General features: G+C 38.2%; 3 protein-coding genes across 6 annotated transcripts in view; 1 reads left to right on the top strand and 2 right to left on the bottom strand.

Annotated features, from left to right (window-relative positions):
* The window catches only part of dnaaf9 (dynein axonemal assembly factor 9), a 28,063-nt gene extending 21,070 nt beyond the window's left edge, over positions 1–6,993 (bottom strand). For all 4 annotated transcript variants that reach the window (XR_006374668.1, XR_006374667.1, XM_044167643.1 and 1 more), the window contains exons 1-18: positions 6,797–6,993; positions 5,680–5,759; positions 5,380–5,505; positions 5,159–5,283; positions 4,528–4,624; positions 4,221–4,327; positions 4,023–4,100; positions 3,495–3,596; positions 2,670–2,725; positions 2,423–2,558; positions 1,886–1,967; positions 1,521–1,557; positions 1,327–1,411; positions 1,089–1,165; positions 919–963; positions 680–725; positions 447–558; positions 100–170 (exon numbers count right to left, since the gene is read on the bottom strand). Coding sequence is in view for 2 of the 4 variants with exons in the window: in XM_044167643.1 (XP_044023578.1) it covers positions 100–170; positions 447–558; positions 680–725; positions 919–963; positions 1,089–1,165; positions 1,327–1,411; positions 1,521–1,557; positions 1,886–1,967; positions 2,423–2,558; positions 2,670–2,725; positions 3,495–3,596; positions 4,023–4,100; positions 4,221–4,327; positions 4,528–4,624; positions 5,159–5,283; positions 5,380–5,505; positions 5,680–5,759; positions 6,797–6,852 (1,518 nt within the window). In the remaining 2 variants the exon portion in view is untranslated. The remainder of the gene's footprint in view (positions 1–99; positions 171–446; positions 559–679; positions 726–918; positions 964–1,088; positions 1,166–1,326; positions 1,412–1,520; positions 1,558–1,885; positions 1,968–2,422; positions 2,559–2,669; positions 2,726–3,494; positions 3,597–4,022; positions 4,101–4,220; positions 4,328–4,527; positions 4,625–5,158; positions 5,284–5,379; positions 5,506–5,679; positions 5,760–6,796) is intronic.
* A 147-nt stretch (positions 6,994–7,140) lies between these two features.
* Positions 7,141–11,940, top strand: LOC122862282 (GTPase IMAP family member 8-like). Its single transcript, XM_044167652.1, has 2 exons — positions 7,141–9,365; positions 9,898–11,940. Exons 1-2 carry the CDS (start codon positions 8,549–8,551, stop codon positions 10,584–10,586), a joined length of 1,506 nt encoding a protein of 501 aa, XP_044023587.1. The 5' UTR covers positions 7,141–8,548; the 3' UTR covers positions 10,587–11,940.
* On the bottom strand, positions 11,696–14,888 carry cfd (complement factor D (adipsin)). Its single transcript, XM_044167653.1, has 5 exons — positions 14,753–14,888; positions 14,163–14,319; positions 13,615–13,756; positions 13,157–13,447; positions 11,696–12,108 (listed from the first exon to the last, which is right to left on the bottom strand). Exons 1-5 carry the CDS (start codon positions 14,814–14,816, stop codon positions 11,929–11,931), a joined length of 834 nt encoding a protein of 277 aa, XP_044023588.1. The 5' UTR covers positions 14,817–14,888; the 3' UTR covers positions 11,696–11,928.
* Between the last annotated feature and the right edge of the window lie 1,836 nt (positions 14,889–16,724).

Below are 16,724 nucleotides of genomic sequence, written 5' to 3' on the forward strand. Positions count from 1 at the left end.
AAACCAAAAAAAAAAAAAAATCCTTTCAACTAACTCAGTCTGTATCCAATATTCTGTTTATCACATTAATCTGAAATTGACTTTCAGCACCACACATACCAGCCAGCAGGCGTAGCGAGGCACAGTTGTAGTCAGGATGGTGTAGCAGCTGTCTGAGGACACAGTGCCATCTGTGGAGCAGGAGAGGAAACACACTTGTTTAAAATGAAGCATAAACAACAAAGCCAAAGAATGACAAACATGGACGATGAATCACAAATATGATCCTCAGGGCAGGAAATAGGTTATTTTTAGACCAGCGCTCCGTTGTTTCAAAACGACTTTTGTCTTTTTCTGTTAAAAGTGACCTGGAGTGGATTTGTCCTGCTTATTATGTAAATCAAATTTCCTTTGTGGAATCAATCAGCAATCCATTCTAATTGGACTTAATCTAATCAATATTGTACCTTTTTGTTGAATGTTGATGCTGGACTCCAAGAAGGATTCAGAGAAGACCACAGAGCCCAGGTCCCCCCTGTCCCACTGCAGGTCTGGGATGTCATGGACAGTCATGGAGGCCTTAGAAAAAAAGGAGAATTAGTCAAGAAGAAAAAAAAAAAACCTTTACAGAGGAAGTAAGTAATTTCAATGTTATCCTTTGGTCAAGCAAAAAAAAAAAAAAGAAGCCTCTCTATCTTACTGTTTTTACTACATAACGGCTTTTTTCATCAGTCAGAGGAATGATCCTGAAAAAAACAACAAAAAAACAAAAAAACAAAAAACAGGCTCTTTAGGTCTGAAATCACAATTTACAAAAAGGTTTTTAAGAAAACATCAACTTAGTGTGTATTTTTCAAATAACACAATGAAAATTTTAAGGAGCTGTGTGAGAAAATACAAATGCTTGCAAATGACCAATAAGAACTAGTTAATACCCACCTTCCTTCCTTATTCACTGCTTGAATGATGAATTCACATTTGGACCTGGGGAGAGAAGATACAGAATCAAACCGAACAATACAAACAATACATTCAAACAATTCAAAAAATACATTTCATTTCATGCTTGGCTGAAAGTCTCATACAGTGGATAGTGAAAAAATCTTTACCTGAGAGAACTGCGGTACTGACTTAAATTCATTGAGTCCAAAGCCACTAGAAAGGTGTTCTCTGCTACATCCTTAGCCTACAATAATAAACTTTTTTTTTAATGAGCACATGTACAATGAGTACATGCTATATTACATGCTGAAAGATACATGTTAAAATAGGTGCTCTTCAATTCAATTTTATTTATATAGCGCCAATTCATAACAGATGTTATCTCATTGCACTTTTTTTTCTTACCTTGGTAGCACTGGAGGTACAGGAGTAGCATTTGATTCCTGAAAGGACTGCTTGAACAGCAGCTGAATAAATCTGTGATAAAAGTCTGAAAAAAACCCCTCTTTCATTCAAACATTCTTTAACATTTAACAATGGCCAACCAATAGCATACAGGGGAACATATTAATTATGAGATCCAAAATGAAATCACTTACAACACTTCTGTTTTCTTTTGCTCTGTGTTTTGATCTCCTGTCGGTGAAAGACCAGAAGTGTAGACAAATTATATACTGACAATACAAACAAGGGCTTCTCATATTACGCTTAACCCCAGACCATCTAAGACCTTTCTGGACCCTGTATTTAACTCCATGCAAAGCAACATTTCACACTAGAATTTATGACAGAGGGTTAGTTAGTACTGCTTTAACTCCTGGATTAATAAACTATGATCTGCAGCAGGGTTACCACTGAATGTGATGCTGAGGATAATATAAAATATTTAAAAAACCCACTCAGAATTTTACAACTATGCAGTTGATCAATATTAAATAAGCAAAGTCATACAGTAAAACCTCACCAAGGAATGGAGTGTGGGTGGTCCCAAAGAAATAGGTTCGGGAGCAGGCTAGAGGTCCTTTGGGAGCCACACACTGCAGAATCTAACAGACGAAAAAGTGTTTCTTTTTAAAGATACAATCATGGCATGATCCCACTTCACAAATTACACAGACAAAAGTAGTATAAAATGAGACAAAATGAGACAACTACATGTTTCCTGGCATGAGATGTTCAAAATGATTTATCAAAACAGTTCTGCGCATCACTGACCATTGGTTGTACCAAATTACTTCACCAGGTGGTGCTACAGTCCACTATTCTCTTTAACAAGAGCAGTGTGATTTATAAAACATACACATAATGGCAAAATGACAGCAATGCCATTTAAAATGCTAGAGAGTTTTCACAGTGGAAGGTCGTATACCCTACTAACCACTTTGGCAGGTGCCAAGCCATTAATAGGGGTCTTATAGTAATGTAAGAAGTTTACAGTGTTAGCTACATCATTTTTTCACATCATACTTTTTTTTTTTTTTATTTCAGACTTCTTTCTCACCATGTGTCTGGCTGTAGAACCTCGAGGCCCTGTGTTGCGGACCTGATGACTCTCTGAGGGAAAGTTGAACGAATAACTCTCCAAATCCTCTAAGGAGGAATGCTTCCCAAACAACACAAAGGGCTGCTGACTTTTACTGAAATAAAGAAACATTTGATTGAGCAATAGTATTTTTTTGTTCTACAAACTACAAGACTAAAGATGAACATAATTTCAGTATTTAGACATTGCTGAATATGAGGAATACCTTTTATCTGTGATGTTGCTTGAGATCAGTCCATGAGAGTAATAAGTACGGAATGCCTGTGGATTGATGAGAATACACTTCATGAGGACCAGACATTGAACAACGCCATTTGAAAAAACTCTTTACATTTCTTGTAAACGACATTAAGTTTACAACAAATGCATGCAAAAGTGGTCATTTAAGCCGACACTGACTTGATCTCCTTACAGTCACTACACCTTTGCCCTGTCTACTCCACCTCCTTTTGCATGTCCATGTTCAATTTTTGAAGAGGAAGTGTACTATAATACCCTCCAATGAGGGTGCATTGATGCTGACTTATGATACCCCACTACTCATAAATAAGGTGCAGGAGGATGGAGGAAGCATGATACTAATTTAAGCATGATTTTGCTGTTTTTTATTTTATTTTTGATCATACTGTACGTATAATCCTTTCATACACTTTTCTCATACTGTACCATATTTTCACAGTTGTTATAAATCAAATAACAAAATGTATATTAAACTCTAACCTAAAAAGTTATATGCTTATTGTTTTTGTAATGTTTTGCATCTGTAGACAACAAAACAGCAAGACTCACAACTAGGTCTGGTTGATCATTCAATGTTATTAATCTTCTCTTCATATAATTAATGAATGCGTTTAATATCTCATTTTGTGAAGACATTCTGAAGGATTTTTTTATTATTAATTTAAGATTTGTCTAATTATAGAATTATAATAATTGCTTAATATATCACAATATGATTCTGTTGAAAGGCAGTAAAGTTTTGTCCAAAGATTGTTCTATTTTTTGTAGGAATATGTGGCAATAAACGTACCTCTCCTGCCTGTGCTTCAGACAGCTCCAAGATGGAGAGATGGCTCTCCAGGTCCATGCTGGAGAAAAAGCCACTCCACTGCTTCTCAAAGTTAACCAAGTCCTAAAATACAACAAACAACCACAAGGTTAGAGCACATATCATATTTAATGGTCGTATTCACACCTTCACATACTAAATATGACTTTGATCAGCCAAAAAATATTTATGAGTTTATGAGTGACTAAACAGTTCAATTCAATCATTTCATTATATTTCAACTGACTGACTGGTTAATCAGCATGGCCTTTAGAAATATGGACATTTTTAGATACTGTAACTTTTATGGAGAAGGAGGACAAATTTTGATAAATCCCTTTGATCTTCGATAAATAAAAAGTATTGATCATTCTTAATAACTACAATGGATTTCTGGACATGGACATTTTAGAAGCAGGTCCAGATGTCACACGTAGGCCTTGTGGCTAAATGCAACAGAATCCTGTCAAAGTTAGAAGAGCTGACGAAAAAAAGATTCTCAGTGTGTACCTCTGTGAGGAGATCATCAAGGGACACTGGGTCAAGTCTGTTGTAAACCTGCCACAGCTTCTCACTCATGTCCATCAGCTGCAAAATAAGAAATATATAAAACAAGGTGAAATAAGAAGTGTAGGACCACATGTACAATGTAGTGCTACAAATACTTTTACATTAAATATCTTTAAAAAAAAATTGGTTTGAAGGTACCTTGTATTTCATGGTAAAAAAGCTTCCTCCACCGATGCCTTCCAGGGCAAATGCTTGAATTAGGGGCCACTTTTCCACCATAAACATATCAAACCTCTGGACGTGTCCTAAAAGTAACAGTAGAGTGAGCAGAATTACCTGTGCTGTTGGTGTCATTATACGGTAAGTACACGCTATCAAGTAGGTGAAACTACATTGTATTCCGGCTTACTGAGATGTAATGTCATGTTAGTGTGTGAACACTTCTCACTATATCTTTAACACATGTAGTGCATGAATGTGGAGATAAAAATGTGATGATATGTACCCTGGGAGCTGTAAGGTACTCCGATACGATAGCAGTCCTGTACCATTGTGACAAAACTGGAGATTTTGAATTCCTCTGCTGCTTCCTCATCTTCATACTGTGTGTGAAGGTGGGAAAATTACAGGGGCAGACAACTTAGAAAAGGACTTAATCTCGGGAATAACAATCACAATTACAACATTACAGCAATTACACTGCTACAAAAGGGTCATATTTAGAATTTCCAGCAATGAAACAGGTCTGGCAATCATTACTTTGATAGTTAGTAACAGCTCTGAAGAGGCCCAGCCTCCTGTGCACAAATTGCAGGTACACTGATAAAAACTAGAACACACTGTCTCATTGAAAATGAATGTGCTGCTTGGTGTTAAGTGTAAGTGATTTGTAAGCAAATGTCTTTCTGTCTTATGTAAAGCACATTGAATTCCCTTGTTTTTTTAAGGTGCTATACAAATAAACTTGCCTTGCCTGACAAAACTTTATAGTAACCTGCAAGGGTTAAAATTGCAGCCAGGTGGATAATGGACATGTCTAAATACTCTTGATAAGGTTCCAATTCCTATCTTAAGCATACAGGAATTGTAATAAACAGGAATGATAGGCCTGTAGGGGAGGAAGAGGGCTTTTTAACCTCCGCCTCTGTCATGCAGTAGAGATGCAGGTTCCTCCAGTGGGACACGTAAGGCAACAGGTAACTGTAGTTCATTGGGTTGCAGTACAGATGAACACTCTCCGCCTTGATCAGCAGGATTACATCTGGAAAGCAGACAAGTAATGTGTCAGAGTAGATAGCAACTAAAGCAAGCACAAAAATAGGATTAAAAATATAATCTAACACTTGGAAAAACTCACCATCCAGCATTTCTTCAGGAAATTCCTCAAGAAAATTTTCCAGATTCAGCTGATTTCTTCCATATAGTCCATAGAACAGGTATTTTGCCAACTCAGTGCACCCCTCATTATATCTGCTGTCAATTCCTAAAATACACAAACAATGACATTAATATTCTTTGGCTGTTATGGAATGATCATAGAAATTGTTTTATTCACCATCTGTTCTGAAAAATAATTTCCTCTAGCCTGAGCAGTTGGCAGTGCAGTTAACCAGGCCAGATAAAGAAATGAAGGTTAAAGAAAACAAACTTAACTTACCAAGAGAGCACAGGATGCCATCAGGAGTGGCAGTGCCACCCTCAGAGAGCAGAGACTGGACCTGATGCAGGCGACAGCAACTGAAAAATGTAACAAAAAAATAATATAGAGACATGACTTTGTTAGTTATTAACATTAACTTCAGGTCAATGTTGAGCTAAAAGGTTCATTCTTAACCTTAGAAACAGCAGTTTGATAAAAACTAAAATAATAATCTCAACACAAGGTCCACCTTACCTTTACTTACATGTTTCAAGAGTTCAACCACATCTAATTGTTTGATAACAACAAACCATCTTCAGGGCAACTGAGCAATTCCATTAACAGTTAGCTTCGGAAATAGCAAGTAAGCTGACCTTGGATTTAGATTTCTTCTTTTTTACAAACTTCTGGAGAAGTTTGCCCGTGGGAGCGATTTTTTTTATTATTATCTCGCATTAATGACAAACCCATGATATCTAACATCATTAGCCCAACGGTCACTCACAATAACAATAACTAACCTATGAAAAAACGTACGCTAAACTTCTCATGATTGCCACAGAGTTCGACAACACAGTTTTATTTTCATATTTTACAATTATGACATTGTTTCAGCGGATGGAATAATCAATTTAGTTAACGTTAACGTTATTTATGAGATAATCAGACATAACGTTAGGTTAGCTAGGTTCATTATGAACTATGTCAGTGATAATTAGCGTTACAATGAGATTTTTGGTTTGTGTGTTTTTGGAGAAAGCAAAAAACGTTATTTCCACAGATCCCACACATTTCGTTATGCATTAACGTTAGCGTTACTTTAAACTGGGTTTTGGCAATAAAAAATACTTGACTGAGATGCGGGGGATTTCTAGGGATAGGTGTTATGGCACATCTATATTACTATGTAGCTTAACCAGCTAATTATACTGGCAGTGTAACCTATAGCTTGCTAGACACCTTGCTAACGTTAGCATTATTGTTAACTGTAACGTTACCGTCAACGTTAATTAACGATCAGGGGATGTTAGAACGTCGATAAATAAGAGAGAGCGGCTCACGCGAACGGTAGCCATGTTAGCTTGACAGCTTCACTGAAGCGTTTTCTGTAAACACAATTCGATTTTAACATTACCTGACAGCTGGGTTGATTCCCGATAATTTTCCGTTAACTCTCCTTATACCGGCCATAATACTGTACCGTAATTGTTGTCACGCTTCACACAATTTTCGTTTTAAACTGAACAACGTTGTGTATTTTCAGGCCGAATAACTACATTTTCTCCATCACCCTGGAGAATGTCTACACAAGATAGCATAGCAACGGAGCGAACCATTTGACATTTAGGGGGGTCCAGAATATCATTATGATATTTTGGGGAAATAGTGACACTATATACCACTAATTATTCTAATTTCCCGAGCGTTTCCCATATATAGCACCATATTTCGTATCTGCCGAATTAAGCAATTAACAAAAAGAAATGTATCCGAATTTGCCAGGCGGTTTCCCCCATTTTACTCTGTAGTACTGCCTTGTTTTTGGCCGTTTTGACAGCGGCAGCGCGCAGCAGCACAGAGAGATGGTGTAATCTCTCAGTAATTTCAGTTGTTGTGTATGTGGGGGAACTCCTTCATATACTGTAGCTATGTCTATGCCAGTGTTACAATACATGCATGTGCTATCATTGATAAATTCCATGTTCGTTTGTTGTTGTTTTTTTCATACTGTCCTTCCGTGACTTCATCATAAGTAATAAGAAAGCAATTTAGGAGCTAATTCAACCAGAAAAATATGTTTTTATTTTCTTTGAGAAAATTTTAACTGATTTTACTTTTGGTCATCAGTGTTTACAAGCATGTTCACAAGGACGTTGGCTCACATTTTATCTTGCCATGTCATGGCACTAAGATATACTACTCCCTCTGCTTTGGTTGAATATCTGCAGTGAGACTGATTCAGCAATAATGCAAACAAGAAACAATCACTTGTAGGTCTACACAAGGCAGCAACTTGATAGAGTCGGGTAGGAAAAGGAAACGGAACCAGGCCAACTGATTAGGAGTTTGCAAATTACGATAATGGTTCAGTTTAAAACGTTCCCCTCAAATATGACTTGAAATACTGACATATGTACTCACATTGTGGGGACAGAAATCTGTTCATTATGTGGTTTTTGGTTTAAGGTGAGAGTTGGGCTTGGGGTTAGGGTTGTAGTGGTTATGGTTTATGTTAGGGTAAGTCTCCAGGGAATGAAGCAAGTTAATGCAATGTCCTCCTAAATGACTATGTGTGTGTGTGTGTGTGTGTGTGTGTGTGTGAGAGAGAGAGAGAGAGAGAAAAGAGAGTGTTCTACACTTCTACAGAATCTTGGTTTAAAGTGCACAAAGGCATTAGTAAGAAGTACTGCTTCTTATTTATGAGTAAAGCATTGCTTGTGAGGGAAGGAACAGAGTTCTTTTGTAGAACTGAAGCATGACGTGAAGGATGAGAAAGATGCATTGGACGAGTAGCTTTGTTCCAGGATGTGCTGTGGAATGCACTTCCTTGACAACAAAACTGCGGGAGACACGTGAAATGTTGTGATCAGGAAGCATCCTTCTGCTCTCTCTTTTCTACATACAATTTTTGTCATACATTTTCAATGCTATGAATCACTAATTCATTTAATTTGCAATACAAGGACAATGTTAGCCATTGCAAGGCCTGAAAAGTAACTGATGCAATTGGGTTGCACACACTTTATTGCGAAAAATTGTAATTGTGGTACTGTTAAAAAAACATAGTAATCAGAATATTACTGGGTGTGTGTACTCAAAATGATTACAAGTCACTGACAAGTCATAGCTGTGTTGTTTGGCAGACGGCATAACTAACACGAGGCAGATGATGGTGGTCATATCCACAGTGGAGGAATGGCTCTCTTTGAAGTCTCTGCCGCAGGATAGCTCTGGGGAGAAACATCTCAAGTTAACCTTTCGTTCTCTGGGATCAAATCAAGTCTGTGACTTGACAGTGGATGGTCGCCTGATCAGCTTGCACTATGCAGATTTGAAACAAGACATGATAGAAGAGGGCATCAGCCAGGCAATAGATGGCTGCTTTAAGTCTTGCACAGATGGAATCATTACATTTCTGCTGCTGATCCAAGGTGGACATTATACAAAGAGGGAAAGAAGAATGATAGAGATACTGCAGGCACACTTTGGAGATGAAGCTTTAAAATACCTGGTAGTGCTCTCTCTGGAAGATGGAAAGGTTGCTGACACACTGGACGACGCCCTCCTGGAGTTGATAAACATGTGCGATGGAAGATACTTTCGAATCACATCATCTGCAGCAAGTGACGAATTGTGCACTCTACTCGAGATGGTCGACCGCATGCTGAATGAAAACGATGCGACTGGCTACACAGAAACCATGCTGACTGAAGCTAAGAAAAGGAGCACAGAAGATTCATCCATGAAGATGCTGAAACAAAAGGTACAAGAGGCCGAGGAGAAGGAGCAGGCCTTCAAGCAACTGGTTCAACAACAAGAGGGGAGAAGAGCCAAAGAAATGGAGAAGCTGAAGGCAAAACATGCTGAGGAAAGAAAGGAGGAGGCAGCTGAAAAAAAGCAATATGAGACAAAAAGAGAGAGCCTGGAGGAGGCTGTGATAAGCCACAGAGCCATGTTGCAGCTCCAGATGAGTGCTACTGTTGGTAAGACTTTTTCAGTTGCTCCTAGAGTTTTAAATCAGAATTAGTTAAGATAGAGAAAAACACAGATCCATCTCTTTCCTGTACTCAGGACCATGTGATTTTCCAGATCAACTTTTATTTCACGTGAGACACTTTAGAAAAAGATTTAATTTAGAAAATAGTCCACTTACAAAATTTCTCACAACATGAAAGTAAATTTTTGCTGAACTGAATTTTCAGATATTCTGATGCAGCAACTTCTCCCGCTAGGGGGTGATAGAGTTACACATTGGTATGGGCATTCATCACTCATTATCTACAGTATAAAATGCCTAATATTCAGTTTTATACCTGTAATACAAAACTGTATTCATTCTTTAACCTCAACACTGCAAAGGTTAGATATAGAATAAATATGCTTTGGAGATAGCCAGATATGGGTTTACAAGTCAGCGAGTGTTCTTATTTTCTACTTTTTGTTAAAATATTTCATGTTCTAATCTTTCTGAAAATGTTTTCAAACAGCCAGTTTCCTTTTCTTTTTGGCTTTAAGATGATGATATGAAAAAGATGTCCGTCATCCTGTTGGGTCTCTCTGGCAGCGGGAAGTCTTCTGCTCTAGATCTAATTCTACAGAGAGCAGGTAATCAATACTCAGTTAATCAGTCTAGTCGTGAACCCCCTCAGCCCACCTTGTCTTGTGAGAGAAAGGAGGTGTTTGCAGCAGGGAGGCAACTCATCCTGGTGGACACCCCCGAGCTGTGGGACGAGGACGGGGCGGAAAATCTGGAGCTGGTCAAGGACTGCTTGGCTTTGTCCTTACCTGGACCCCACGTCTTCCTGCTGGTGCTCCAAGTGGGGCGCTTCACCCAGGGAGAGTACGAGATGCTTGGGCACCTGCAGAAGATCTTTGGACGAGACTTTGCAGAGCACGCCATCGTCCTCTTCGTTCGCTTTGATGGCAACCAGCACAGGCCTCAGAGGATCAACGACTACGTGGCCGGAGCCCATGCAACCCTCCAGGGTCTCATCCAGAAGTGTGGGAGCCGTTATTATGAGCTCAATGTTACAAAGTCCCAGAATGCTCTGAGTTATACTGAGGTGAAAGACTTGCTCTCAGGAATCAACAAACTGGTATCTTCACACGGAGGCCGCTCCTACTCAATGAAGAGATTTTCTGTGCAGGAGCTACAGGAGAGGAAGACAGGTATTGAGGAGAGAAAGGAGGGGCTCTGGAAGTGAACTACTTATTAAGAGATGCTTGATTTCTATACTCACAGGGAGGGGGGTGAACACAATAAATGCAACACCTGTACAATGTGATAAAATCAGCAACAACAGGCCTGCAACTAATATCATTAGTTACTTTTTGATAAGATGTTGTCAGAGAAGAGTTTATTCAGCTATGTGGAATCAGTCCTGCAGGGATTTTGCACTGGACTGAATTACATTGCCAATGTATCGCCTTCATGTATTTTTTATGTTTTGCTTACAGAAAAGTGCCACTGGAGGCGCTCTATACGAGTGAATTTCACAAAATCTCATACCATTGCAATTTAAGGGAATGTTTCTATATATTTCTTATTATGTAAACAGTTTATTTATACTACACATACATTCATCATATGCATCTGACAAATACTGCACATTCTATTTTTTTTATTTGTTGTTTAGCAAATCAACAATTATTATTAATTTTACTATTCAGTTTTGCATTGTGAATAAAAAAAAATGGTGGTGGTGTGGGGATTTTCCAAACTAAACAGAAGAGCAGAACACGCCAGGAATTATTAATGTCTATGTTTATCTGCATGGAGCAGAGAGGGGAGGAATAGAAGAAGTACAGCTGCTGATTTTATTTACTTCTGGACTTCGTCATTGGTTCAAGGACCTATCTGACAAGTTCGTGATATCTGCTTGTTGATATCTTGATTGAGTTACATCCTTTAAACCATCCTTCAGATGTAGGCTTCTCAGTTGCCAAAAACTGATACAACTGCATATAAACAACAAGACTGATGCAAAACGCTGTTTAGATTTCAGCAAAGCAGTTATTGTGTAACTCTTAAATGGTTTCTGTTCCATCTATGACTTAGTATGCTATAATGTAATTTAACATGTTAATGATGTTTTTTGTTTTTTGCAGTTAGTCTGCTCCATAACTGTTCATCTTTGTGCTCAAACAGTCTGAATCTCGTTTTACACCACTCTGTAAAATGATAAATAAATCAACCTTGTGTATACTGTTTAGGGAACCTTTTGTGTTGATATTTTATCTCCTCACATCTCTCTCTGTTATTGTGCTTCACACTTATGTACAAGATACTAAACAACTCAAGACAGACATGACATTTGAATGTGATAAACTGTATTTTATTGATTTTATTTATAAAGTGATTTGATCACTGTCTGTCTCTAGAGTCATACATTGGTTACAAATGAGAATACTTCTGTCTAACAAATAAACACATTAGCTTAATGTCCAGGTAGAATAATCCGTGGAAGCAGGACTGTGGTGGATGGCTGCTGCCAAAAACTGTAATGTTCCACCAATAGGCTAACTATAATGCTTGCTCTTCTTTATTTAACTGCTCTGGTCCTGTGTTGCAGCAGGCTGCAGGGCCATGGTGTTGTCAATCCACTCAGTGTAGTGGGAGATGATAGTGTAAATTCCAGGCTTTTTAATTTGACCACACTTCTTTCCTCCATTGGAAGTAATGCCCACTGCAATACCATTGTAGAGCAGAGGACCTCCAGAGTCACCCTGAAAGACAACGAAAAGACAAGTCCTGTCTTAAACAGGAAATTACAGTATTTATACCTGCATCTGACAAAGTACAATAGTGACTCCAGTTGGCAGCAAGCCCTGAATGAAAGTGAAAGGTAAGTGAGGTAACTGAAACAACTGTACACACCTAGATATCATGTGAGTCTACAACCATGCTAGCAGCTCTGTGAGGCTGTACATAGGCACAGCAGTGCTTTGAGCTAAATGCTAACTTCAGCATGCTCATGATGCTAACATGCTGGCGTGTTTGACATGTATAATGTTTACCATGTTGATCCATTTTAGTTTAATGTTTTAGCGTGCTAACATTAATACTACTGTATAAACAAAGAGATAAGACCAGAAACATATCTAAGACTGGCAATATGTGACATCAGAGTCACTCTTCTCTGTTACAGTCCCATTCCCAGTCAGAAATGTAGGTGTCATTTTGGATTCCGATCTAAATCTCAACGGACATATCAACGCAAATACAAGATGGGTTAGGACCAAAATACATTTACGATCCTCTTCATTGTTATGAGCCCGCCAGACCTCTTAGGTCTTCAGGTGCTGGTCTGCTTATTGTTCCCAGGGTTAAAACAAAGCATGGAGAAGCAGCTTTTTGTTTTTATGCTCCTTATGCCTGGAATAAAATTTCAGAAAATATTAGGTCTGCCCCCACATTACAATACTTTAAATCAGGGTGTAAAACGTTTTTGTAAGAAATCCTAGGCAACACTCATCTGCACTGTAATATTTAGCTATTTATATTTCCTTATTTTCTTGTGAATGCGTTTTTAATGTACTTTTCACTTTCACTTTTTATTTCTTAATGTCTTTCTAACTTTTATCTTGTGGATCTCTTGTCTATTCAATTCAGTAACTGGATTTTTTTTATTCTGTAAGGCACTTTGAATTGCCTCAGTGTATGAAATGTGCTATACAAATAAAGTTGCCTTGCCTTGCCTTGTCTATTCCATTTGTCGACAAGTGAACAAATTCACAATTTATATTTATTAGAAGAGAAGGAACTAAAACTTACATCACAACTGTCTTCTTTCTTATATGGTTGATCACAGGGGTCTGGGCATACTTTATGTGCACATATCATGTTATCGGTGAACTTTCTGCCAAAGTAGTCGCTACGTCTGCACCGAGTCGAGCTGACCACCTCAACGACCACCTCTTTGAGCTTGTCTGGTCTGGACCCCAAGTTATCGAGGGAACCCCAGCCGGCTGTGTCGACCTTGGCATCTGTGCCGGGGTTTGTGCCATCTGCTCGCAGGTATTCTACTGCTTTAACAGCTTCTGAGATGTTGAATGGACGATCCAGCTGTAAAAATCACACCAAAAATCACTCCAAAATTGATTGTTTCGTTTTACTTTTTGATATGCTCCGTCTCTAGATCTCTCTCAGAGTTTACAGTTCACATAACAATTTAGATTTTGGAATACTGAACCACTGACTGATTGAATGATTGACATAAAATATACACTTACCTTAATTAAAGCAATGTCATTATCATAATTTGACTCGCTGAAGTTTGGGTGATTGTAAAGTTCCAAAATATCAAACGTCTGCTTTGTTTCTTCAGGTTCACTCAGAGAATGGACACCCAGCACTACTTTCCTTCCATTTGGCCTGTGAAATAATCACAAGAATATCGCAGTATTGAATAATCTTCAAAACATACTATTATATGATAACACATGTTTCCATTTTCTATATCAAAAAGGGGACATACATTGAAAAATAATGATAAAACTGCATGTTTTGTTCCACAATATAAAATATCCAACACTTGACAAAAAATACACATATGCTTACAAATTTTTAACTAGAGTTAATAAACAAAAACATTCATGAGCTACATCGGCTCAGAGAATATTTACATGTTGAGAATCACAGTTAAAGTAAGTAAGTATTTTAAGTAAAACTTGTGCTGTGCTCTGGGATTAAATGTATTATATCATTTTTCTTAATCTTGTACTTTCTGTTTCCCACATAATAAACTACATTCATCATGGTTAGGAGACGGTTGCCTCACCCTGTTGGCAGACAGTGTACTGCAGTCATCACCCACTGATCTGCAATCACAAACCCGCCACACTCATGTTTCATATTCTCTCCTTCTGGCACCTGGATGGAGGCCATGTAGGGGCGAGAGTGTGGCTCTGCCTCTCTGCCACCAATTATACCCTCACCTAAAATAGTCAAAACACAATCAGAAAGAAAATGTTCTAAATATTGACATTTCATATTATATTGGTTGTATACTGTAACATACACACAGAGAGTATTGCATGGCAAGGTACAAAGCCACATGGCCCTAACTATTCAGAGGGTTATTGGTATTAAATATTTTCATAGGGCATTTTAGCATTTCATGTCAAGGAAACTTCGTTACAGTAAAAAATAGAATAATGAGCAACCAATAAAGCTGAAGGTAACATTTTCAGTCCTAGTCAACATAGTCCTAGTCTGGATTTGCAGAAAGATACAATAATAATACAGTGAAAATAATAATAAATAATAATAATAATACAAATCTAAACCAATGGACACGAATTACTAAGAAGCCAAATCTAAATAGATGAATCATTAGTTATTGAAGAAACAATGTCAGCATAAACTCACCGTGTGAAATGAGGACAAAAACAAAAACAGCAGCAGCCACGAGAGCGTCTTTCTCTGATACCATGATGTCGGTTTAACTAAACCAAAACCAGCAACTGTGGTCTTTTAAAGGCTCCCACTTGAAAGAAAGGAAACATAAATCAAGTAGATATGGTGCAAGACACAAGAGGGAGTCTGACAATCCTCCTGTTCCCTGTTTCCTGGAATGAAAAACAGGAAAGCAAACATGTTCACTGACTTCTTTTACTTACTTTACTTTACTTTACTTTCTTAGTGGATCTTTCACTCCAGACAAACAAATGTTGTATGTTCCTTCTCATTTTTCACATCCCTTACTTCTGCCTCACTTCTGGGTGAAGTTTAGATCGGAGAAAAGATAAACACATTTCTTTGCTACAGACATATATGCTTGTTTGCTTTAAAAGTGTGCACATTTATTGACACCAGCAGAAATGGTGCAGAAAGTTTCACTTTTTGTGTAGTTTAACGACATTTCAAGTTACATAATGCTGAGATTTGGATGAACCCCCCCGTGACCATGTGCATTTAAACTCAACACTCAGAGGAAGAGGACATTATCAGCAGGAAAACATGAAACACAGCCAATCTGGAACAAATAAGTACATTTTGACATACTTTGCAGTTACAGGAGGCCACAAAATATTATCCAATGATAAGTTTATCCCTTCCTTGTCTGTGTCTGTGTTAGCCCTGCGACGAGTTGGCCACTGTCCAGGGTGTACCCTGCCTAAGGCCCAAAGTCACTGGGATAGGCTCCAGTCACCCGCGACCCCTAACGGGACCAAGCGGTAGAAAATGGATGGATGGATGGAAGTTTATCCATTGCACTGTATGTTGTGCAACATTATACTGTACAGTACATATGTAAGAGTATCATGAATTTAACATAGGCCCGTAAGCCTTCCTGTAAATAATTCATTGAGACTGATTTTGATTGATTTTGATTCATTGATTTTTCAGCATGGCATTGACATAATTTGTCAAGTGAAAAAAGTGAAAAATACTGTATATTGGAAGTTTTAGCATCTTGGGTGAGACCTCAAAATATAGGCTGCTGCAGATGGACATTGTTCCTATTTGTATTTTCTTTTGTGAAAAAATGCATTGTAAGAATGCAATCTAAACACAACACTTTTGCGTTAAATGACCATGTAAATCATCAATAAAATAGATGAAACATCTTAGTAGGTCAGTTTGACTGTGTTGCAAAACAAATTTTGGAGGTTTAGAGTGGTGCAAATGACAGTTGGCTTTTAATGAAAAAACTCGATTTTGCCTGCAGCCTGACTTGACCTGTGCAGTCCAGTCCAGTCGGTCTATGGTCTTTTGGACTCATTAAAAAGGTAATGTAACTTGTTCATCATTATTTGCAGACACATTCGGCCGGTGCAGAGGCAGTAACACCTGAGTAGCGATAGTGTAGGTGATGTGAGGGAATTCCTCACTGTCTTCAGCACCTTCTGACAAAGAGAAAATAGCCCAGACATGAACAGAACCAGACAGCAGACATTACCCCCTCCAGGCTTCATTAGATAGGTGGCAAAAGATTGATAACCCTGGAACATCCAACTTCCAGAGGGAACCTCATCTTCCTACCTGAAGCCACCAAAGAACACACAGATGCAGATAGAATATATTTTTCAAACGTGATGCTGAGGTGTAAAAGACAATTTTGCAACAGTGTCTAATTATTCTCTGTGTCAGATGAGATTATGCAGCACATAAAGCTCTCAACTCAGCTGAAACACAACCGCTAACTGTCAATACACAGTTCAGGATGTCACTTGCCAGTGTCTAAGCGCTCACACTGGTAAAGACTAGAACTGTAGTGTTGTAAACAATTCCCACTATGTCTTGAATTAAATATTAGACCCTTACTTCCACCTGTCTTCACCTCTTGTCTTTTAACTTGGCATTAGTTTAATGTTACTTGTCCAGACAAACTGTGCTT

This window comes from Siniperca chuatsi, linkage group LG15 (genome assembly GCF_020085105.1).
Source record: "Siniperca chuatsi isolate FFG_IHB_CAS linkage group LG15, ASM2008510v1, whole genome shotgun sequence".
Classification (NCBI taxonomy): Eukaryota; Metazoa; Chordata; class Actinopteri; order Centrarchiformes; family Sinipercidae; genus Siniperca; species Siniperca chuatsi.

Bases quoted from the DNA above. Each gene is read 5' to 3' on its own strand.
- LOC122862282 (XM_044167652.1), top strand. From the start codon at position 8,549: ATGATGGTGGTCATATCCACAGTGGAGGAATGGCTCTCTTTGAAGTCT. The intron at 9,366-9,897 runs GTAAGACTTTTT...TTTGGCTTTAAG, and splicing joins CCAGATGAGTGCTACTGTTG to ATGATGATATGAAAAAGATG.
- cfd (XM_044167653.1), bottom strand. From the start codon at position 14,816: ATGGTATCAGAGAAAGACGCTCTCGTGGCTGCTGCTGTTTTTGTTTTT. The intron at 13,757-14,162 runs GTGAGGCAACCG...ATTATTTCACAG, and splicing joins GTACACTGTCTGCCAACAGG to GCCAAATGGAAGGAAAGTAG. The intron at 12,109-13,156 runs GTAAGTTTTAGT...GTTGTCTTTCAG, and splicing joins AGAAAGAAGACAGTTGTGAT to GGTGACTCTGGAGGTCCTCT.